Source organism: Talpa occidentalis, unplaced genomic scaffold (assembly GCF_014898055.3).
Source record: "Talpa occidentalis isolate TD23 unplaced genomic scaffold, MPIMG_talOcc4v2.1 talOcc4.8, whole genome shotgun sequence".
NCBI lineage: Eukaryota > Metazoa > Chordata > Mammalia > Eulipotyphla > Talpidae > Talpa > Talpa occidentalis.
In genome coordinates, this window is record NW_023605194.1 from 255,490 (window position 1) to 263,019 (window position 7,530).

At 69.1% G+C, this 7,530-nt stretch overlaps 1 protein-coding gene across 1 annotated transcript; it reads left to right on the forward strand.

The window, feature by feature from the left end:
• Positions 1-252: 252 nt before the first annotated feature.
• On the forward strand, positions 253-5,236 carry ECHS1 (enoyl-CoA hydratase, short chain 1). The gene is made up of 8 exons (XM_037496964.2): positions 253-340; positions 1,197-1,394; positions 1,859-1,986; positions 2,598-2,697; positions 3,353-3,457; positions 3,748-3,867; positions 4,373-4,440; positions 4,910-5,236. Exons 1-8 carry the CDS (start codon positions 253-255, stop codon positions 4,973-4,975), a joined length of 873 nt encoding a protein of 290 aa, XP_037352861.1. The 3' UTR covers positions 4,976-5,236.
• Positions 5,237-7,530: the final 2,294 nt, after the last annotated feature.

A 7,530-nucleotide genomic window follows, 5' to 3' on the forward strand; every position in this document is an offset into this window, starting at 1 on the left:
GGGCCAGGTTCCGCCCGGCCGGCCCCGCCCCGTCCGCCCGGCCCCTCGCCCTCCCGCCCCGTCCTCCCGGCCCCGCCCCCTCCTCGTCCTCCCGCCCCGGCCCCGCCCCCTCCTCGTCCTCCCGGCCCCGCCCCGCCGCCGCGCGGTCTCGCGGTGCTGCGCGGTCTCGCGAGGCCGCCTGGGGGCCGGGCCGGCGCTGAGTGGCTCGGCCGGGGGCGGCTCCGCGGGGCGGGGCGAGTCGTCCCCGACGCCATGGCCGCCCTGCGCGCCCTGCTGCTGCCCGTCCGCCGCGCGCTGCGCCCGCGCCCCGGCTGCCCCGCGCGGCGCCCCTTCGCCTCGGGTAGGGGCGGGCCGAGGGGGGAGGGCCGGGCGGGGCTCTGGCGCCGCTGTCCCTGCGGGACCCCTAACCTCGCCGGACCCCGCTTCCCAGGACCCCGCGCCTGACCCCCGGCCTCGCCGGGACCCCTCTTGCCAGGGCCGACCCCCAGGACCCCACGTGGCCGGGCCTGCAGGGTTGGGGTCCGTGTGCCCCACCGGCGCCCGCGCAGCTCTGCGCCCCCTGGGCCGCGCCCGGAGGCAGCTGCGCGGGCAGCGGGGCTGGAAGTGGGGCCTGCGTGCCCCGGGCCCGCCGTCCCGCCTGCCCGCGCCCTCGGCTCCCCCCGGCCGCTCCGCCAAGCCCCGGGGCCCTGCCCCCACCAGCTGGGGAGACCCTGCTGCCCTCTGCCTTGGCTGCCCAGTCACATTCACCAGCCTGCCCAGGAGGCCCGCCGGCCCAGGTGTTCCCCGGTTCACACACCTGCTGGACGGGCCGCATCCCAGGCTAACCTCCGGGTGGCCGCCTCGTCCCCTGGCAGCAGCATCCCCGGGCAGTGGCGGTCCCTGGAACCTGTGTCTCCCCTGAGGCCGCCCACAGCCCAGGCCAGAGCCCCCCACCTGGTCAGCAGGTGCTGACGGCCCCGGAGGCTGTGGAGCGCCCAGGCAGGCGAGGCAGCTGCTGTCACCAGGGTTGCTCCAACTTAAGCAGGTCTTTGAACCTGGGAGAGCAGGTGGCACAAAGGCCACTCAGGTGGAGTTCTGCTACCGCCTGCAGGCCAGCCAGGGCCCCTCGGGAAGGCTGGGGTCTGTCCCTGGGTGGGGCGGCTCCCCTAGTTGGATGCCGACCCCAGTGGAAATGCCTGTCTGCCTCCTGGTCCCAGGTGCCGGCTTTGAGTACATCATCTCGGAGAAGACGGGGAAGGGCGGCAGCGTGGGCCTGATCCGGCTGAACCGCCCCAAGTCCCTCAACGCCCTCTGCGACGGCCTGATCACTGAGCTCAACCAGGCCCTGGACGCCTTCGAGGTGGACCCAGCCGTGGGAGCCATCGTCCTCACGGGCGGGGAAAAGGCATTTGCAGGTGCGGGGGCACTGAGTGGCGCAGGCTTCCCCAGGGAGCACCCCAAGTCTGCTCTGAGGACAGACTCTCCGAGCCCGTGGCAGTCAGGACAGCAGGAGGCACAGGGGCTTGGTGCTGGGCCTGCAGCCCAGCCTACCATCTGTCCCCAGCCCCTCCCCTAACTGACCTGTCGCAGGAGCCAGGGAACTTTGTTGAGAGCTGACAGGCAAGTTCTGTCCTGCTTGCATGTTGGGGTGCGAGGCCTGGCAGGGTTGCCTTGGCCAGGAGAGTCTGCGTTGGACACGCATGTCCCGAGACAGACCAAGCCAGCCACCTGCTCGTCTGCGGGCCCGTGTCACCGCCCAGCTGCATGTCCGGGCACTGTGGCCCCAGAGCACCCGCGCAGCGTCCCTACAGGCCCAGGCGGTCCCGTGCTTCCCGTTGGCTGGGGGTCTCTAGTGACCGGAACCTTGCTCCGTCCCCAGCTGGGGCAGACATCAAGGAAATGCAGAGCCGGACCTTCCAGGACTGCTACTCCGGTACATTCCTGGGCCACTGGGACCGCCTGGCCCGCGTCAGGAAGCCCATCGTGGCCGCCGTCAACGGCTTCGCTGTGAGTACAGCCTAGCCCCTTTGGGCCCCTGGGCATTATTTGCAAATGAGAAGGTTCTTGTTTGGAGGGGCCTGCTGTCTGGTTTCAGGGTCAGCTGGCCTTTCCTACTGAGGGGAGCTGGAGAGAAGGGTTCCCGCCTCAGCTGCTGACAGTGGCATTCAGCTGCCCTCCCTCTGCCCTCTGTTAAGAAAGCCCCCAGCGTGCCCGTGCCCTGCCACCCGGAGGCTCCTCTCCCACCACCACAGGGCGAAGGCCACACCTGCGACCCTCCTGGCCGTTCTCACGCCCCTGCAGCACCTCAGGCCGTCAGCGTGCGGGCGCCCTGTGGGCCCAGCTGCTGGTAGCTTGAGAGGCACGGAGGCTGGCCCCTGCTCGCCCGGGCGCTTTCTGGCGCGGTGAGCCCCACCCAGGGTGGAGGGTCCACGAAACTGGCCCCTGTGCTGGGATGTGGCCCTTCGCAGGAGGGATGTGCCAGCTCTGACCTCGCGGCAGCCGCTGACCTGATGCTCCCCGAGCTGGCCCTCTGTCGTCTCTACTGGGCCACATTTGTGTTTGCAGAAGCCCAGTTAGCACTGTGCTGACTTTCCAAGGGGCTCCCTCTCGTCCTGCAGCTGGGCGGGGGCTGCGAGCTTGCCATGATGTGCGACATCATCTACGCCGGAGAGAAAGCCCAGTTTGCGCAGCCAGAAATCCTGCTGGGCACCATCCCAGGTAAAGGCAGAGGGCCCTGGCCACCATGGCCTCTGCCAGCGGCACCCCTAGCCCATGCCACACACTCCCAGGGCAGACCGGCCTCAACCACCATCCCCCTCACCAGCCCCCCGCCGAGGGCCCTCCGCTCCTGGCCCCATGGGTGAGTGTCTGCCCAACGCCTAGAGCAGGGACTGCAGGGGCTCCTGACCCGACAGGTGCAGCAGGCAGTGGGGGCGCAAGTGGGCAGGAGGCCTGGTCAGCCCAAGCCCGTGGGCATCTCCAGGCTGTCCCCACAGCTCCCTGTGGCCCAGGCTCGCTCAGGGCCAGTGGCGGTGCTGCTGGCGCGTGGGGCTGGGCTCCATGGGCTCAGGGTACAGAGGGCTAGGAGGAACACCCTCACCCATGGCCCCGTCAGGATGTGAGACCTGACCTGAGCGGGGCTGCTGCCAGGGCTCGGAAGCCCCACGGGGGGGCGGGCCTATGGGCACTGTGCTGGCTCCAGGTGCAGCTGCTGGGTGGAGGGTCACGTGGAAGTGGACTGGAGATGCCCCATGGGTCCTTGGCCCTTCCTGCACAGCCGTTTCCAGCCCCTCAGAACTCACCGGCAGCACATCTGGCACCTTCTTGCCTCACCTGCCAGAGCCAGCTGTGACCTTTAACCCCCTCCCTCTAGGCGCAGGGGGCACTCAGAGGCTGACCCGTGCTGTCGGAAAGTCGCTGGCCATGGAGATGGTCCTCACTGGTGATCGGATCTCAGCCCAGGACGCCAAGCAGGCAGGTAAGAGCCAAGGCACCTGCGGCCGCGCTCTGGGAAGCTGAGTGGACAGGGGCTGTGCCAGGTCCGGGCGCCTTTGGGGGTCCTGAGGACCTGGGGACTGGTGGCCGGTGTACCAGAGCCAACCTGGGATGCAGCTGCACGGTCGCGGGTCAGAGTCAGCAGGCACACCCCTGCTGGCCATGGGAGGGGCACTCCAGGGCCCTGCTCCATCCTGGAGGGCTTCCGCTCTGTCCTGAGGGCCCCTTGCCGTCCTGGGGGGCCACCGCGCTGTTCTCTGTCTTGCGCCTCAGGTCTTGTGAGTAGGATCTTCCCAGTGGAGACTCTGGTCGAGGAAGCTGTCAGGTGTGCAGAAAAGATCGCCAGTAACTCAAAAATCATCACAGCGATGGCCAAAGAATCCGTGAATGCAGGTGACCCCCGCGGCGTCCCTGTGTAGGGCCATGGCTGTAGTGGCTCCCGCAGACCCCGGCAGAGTGTCCTGAGCCCCAGGGCATCAGCATGGGGCCAGGCAGGCAGTGACCAGCGGCAGCCAGAGGTCAGCAGTCATGCGGGTCCTGCCCTTTTCCACCAGGCAAACCCTAACCCTCTGGGGCGCCGGCATCGGCTGCAGCCTTGTTCCCGCGCTTGGAGGGTGCATGCTCAGCGGCGTGCACTGAGGCGGTGTGAGCCCCGGGAGCCCCCTGGCCAGCCACACCCCCAGCTGCACACGCACCTCAGGACACTGCGCCCACCCGCGGCCCGCGTTTCTCTAGCTGCGGGACTCCTGGAGGCCCTCGTGTTGGGCGCGTCTGCCAAGGCAGCGGCAGCAAGACGTGGAGCCACGAGGCCATGCACACAGGCCTGGTGTGTGGAGGAGGGAGCCGGAGCTGGGTCAGGGCACTGGGCGCTGGCCAAACTCCCAGTTTTCTTTTTCAGCTTTTGAGATGACGCTGACAGAGGGAAATAAGCTGGAGAAGAAGCTCTTCTATTCAACCTTTGCCACCGTGAGTAGCTGAGTCCCTGCCCCTTGGCCAGGCCTGCCCTGCCCCGCGCCTCCCTGGTTGGTGTGTGGCCTGGAGGCGCGGCCTTGGCTGACCACAGGCGCAGCCTGGCTCCCGGGCCGGCTGCCGGACGCAGGTTCCATAGAGTTGGGAAGCTGGGGCCTCGGGGCCAGGGCTCCTGGGGCATCTGCGCGGAAGCCGTCCTGGCACTGCCCCGGCCCTCAGAGCCCACAGGTGTCCTGTAAGAGGTAGGCCGTGAGGACAGGGGTCGACCACTGCGGGCGAGCAGCGCGTCCCCACACACCAGCTGCCTAACCCCCCGCGAGGATGCTGCTGAGACGCCCTCCGACCCCCACCCACCCCCCCCCCGCCCCATGGGCAGGGTCCAGGGCTGGGCCGGGCCAGGTCCCCCAGCAGAGCCCAGGGCGGGAGGTGCGGCGCCGGCGAGTGAGCCCCATTCCCCTTCCTGCAGGCGGACCGGAAGGAGGGCATGACCGCATTTGTGGAGAAGAGAAAGGCCAACTTCAAGGACCAGTAGGGCCCGGCCGCTCTCCAGGAAAGACCCGCCGCCCCTCGGGCTTCGGGGTCTCTCAGCGCCGGGTCAGTGTGGGCTCCGCCAGGGCCACGGTGCGCCGGGGCCGTCTCAGGTCACCATCTGCCTTCCTTGGTCAGCTGCGAGGGTGGACGTTCTGCTGCTTTTGTAAACCTGGAGTGGGGCGTATCAAGGGCTGCACACACGGCGCCCCATAAATATCTCCTCCTTGCCGCCTGGCGTCCTTCTTGTTGGGGTGAAATGAGCAAGACTGAGGAGTCACTTCTGCCGCCTTCGGGCACGGTGGCGAGACGGCCTGGGTGGTCTGGCCTTCCCAACAGAGGCGGCCGGCGGCCCCTCCCTGACCCCCGTGGCCCGGGCTTGGGGCCTGTGTGGCTCCTGGTCATCAGGACAGGTGGGGCCAGCCCCTTCAGGCCCCTGTCCCACGGCTCGGTCTCCCCACTCCTGCTCCGGTGCTCTGGACCCCAGAGCCTGGGGGCAGCCTGGAGCCCAGTCCTCATGGCGTTGGGGTCCTGCTGTGAGACTGCAGCTGCAAGGGCCAGGGCAGGGTGGCATGGATGGGCAGCGGGTACACCCTGGGAGGCAAAACACAGGTGCCAAGGTCCCCGGCAGCTCGGGCTGAGGACAGCCGGCCGCGTCCTCTGCGCAGTGCCGGGAGCTTGGCGGAACACCTGTGACGCAGTGGCTGCACAAGAAGCGCCCCTGCCCCGTTCTGGCCTCGCACCAGCCCAGAGTCGGCTACCCGCGCCACAGGCAGTCCAGAAGGGGGTCCCCTGGGGCACGGAGCCTCCCGAGGAAGAGGACATTGCTGGCCTGGTCGGGGCCTGGACAGTAGGGCCTGCTGGTTCTGAGCACACAAAGCCACAAGCTCGGGGCTTGGGGGAGAAGGCCCCCGTGGGGGTGACTCCACCCACCAGGGGGCAGAGCACTGCCTAGGGGGCCAGGCTGGCTGGGAGCTGAGACCACCCCGCACCCACTGTCCTGTGGCTCAGTGTCGCCCCTGCTTGCCAGTGTGTCCCCCTCGCCCTGCAGCTGGGCAGGGCAGGTGGCCTGGGGCCGTTTCTGGGGTGAAGGGATTGGGGCCATCCGGGGGGGTGGGCTGTGCACCCGCAGGTCTCATCAGGTTAGGTTTGGTGACACAGCAAGGGGGGGGCCCTGTAAGGGCTGGCCTGTCCTGGCGGCCGCTCCCGGCCAGTGTGGCCCCATGGGGCAGCAGAGGCGCTGGGTCCGCTGGTGTGAGCCTAACTCTGCCACCATCAGGACACGGTGACCTTGGGCAAGCCCCAGGCCTTGAGCATGGGTGTGCCTGCCAAGAAGTAGGTGCAAGGGGACCTGGCTCGGGCCAGCCGAGCTGAAGGACCTGGGGCAGGGCAGGAGTCCGAGGCAGCAGGAGTGAGAGGCTCCTGCCAGGGTCCAGAGCCAAGGGGAGAGCCTTAAAGTGGGGCAGGTCCAGTCATTGCAGCCCCTGGGCAGTGGGGCCACCTGGGACCGGGACGTGCCCAGCCAGGCCGAGCACAGCCACGTGGGTATCCACACTCCTGAAGGCCCGTCTCCATGGCCAGTTGGGCTCCACAGCTTGACAGCCACAGCCCCCTGGGCCCGGCAGGACCTTCAGGCTTAGCGCTGGGCCTGGGGGGGGCGGGGGCTGCAAGGCCATAGGGGTACAGGCAGGACTGTCCTGCTGAGTCCAGACCCTGTTACTGTGCTGAGGACACCAGGTTGGGTGCCTGACCTAGGCCCCTTGGGCCTGCGAGGTCACTGGCAAGACAGGGTGCCTGGGGCTGTCACATCCAGAGCTCCCCCCAATGGGCCTCTGGGCATCAAGTTTTGGGGACAGCTCTGGGCACGGCCCAGGGTCTGGCTGGAAGGCAGGTGCTGGGCCTCAGCTCTGAAGGGCGAGGCCGGGCCTGGGTGGGCTGGACCAGGTCAGCCACCTCCCACTGGGTGGGCCAAGTACTTGGCAGGGATTGCCCCCCCCACCCCTGCCCTAAGGTGAGGCCGGAGGGCCAGGGCGGGGCCCCTGGGACTGGCCATGGGACTGGGTGGTGGGTTCTGCCTCAGGGGTCACGTGTCTGCCTCAGGGGAGGAGTGGGGAGAGCAGCAGGGCTGAAGGCCAGGGGCAGCAGAGTGGCCAGTGCTCCAGGATCCCCAGGGCCCCTGTAGGGCCAGGAGTGGCCAGAAGAGTCAGGGAGTCAGCGCCTCAGACCTCCCCAGGAGGCCAGCTGGACGGGGGGCCTGCTGGAGGCACGATGAGGCTCTCCGGCTCCAAGGAGGGGGCAGGCCCCAGAGAGGCAGGCGGGACTGGCCGGCGCCACCGCCTGGACTCTGCCCGGGCGTGCATGCGGGGCCCTCGAGGGCCGGTGCGCTGCGGAGCGCTGGGCGGGAGGAGCCCACTCCTCGGGGCAGGTTGCTCTGAGGGCCAAGCCCGAGCCGCTCCCGATTCCAGGCCTCCAGGGGCGCCGGCCGGGCAAGGCGGGGGAGTCAGGAGGGGGACTGCACTCCCACACCCCATCTACATCCGGACAGCGGGTGTGGGGGGA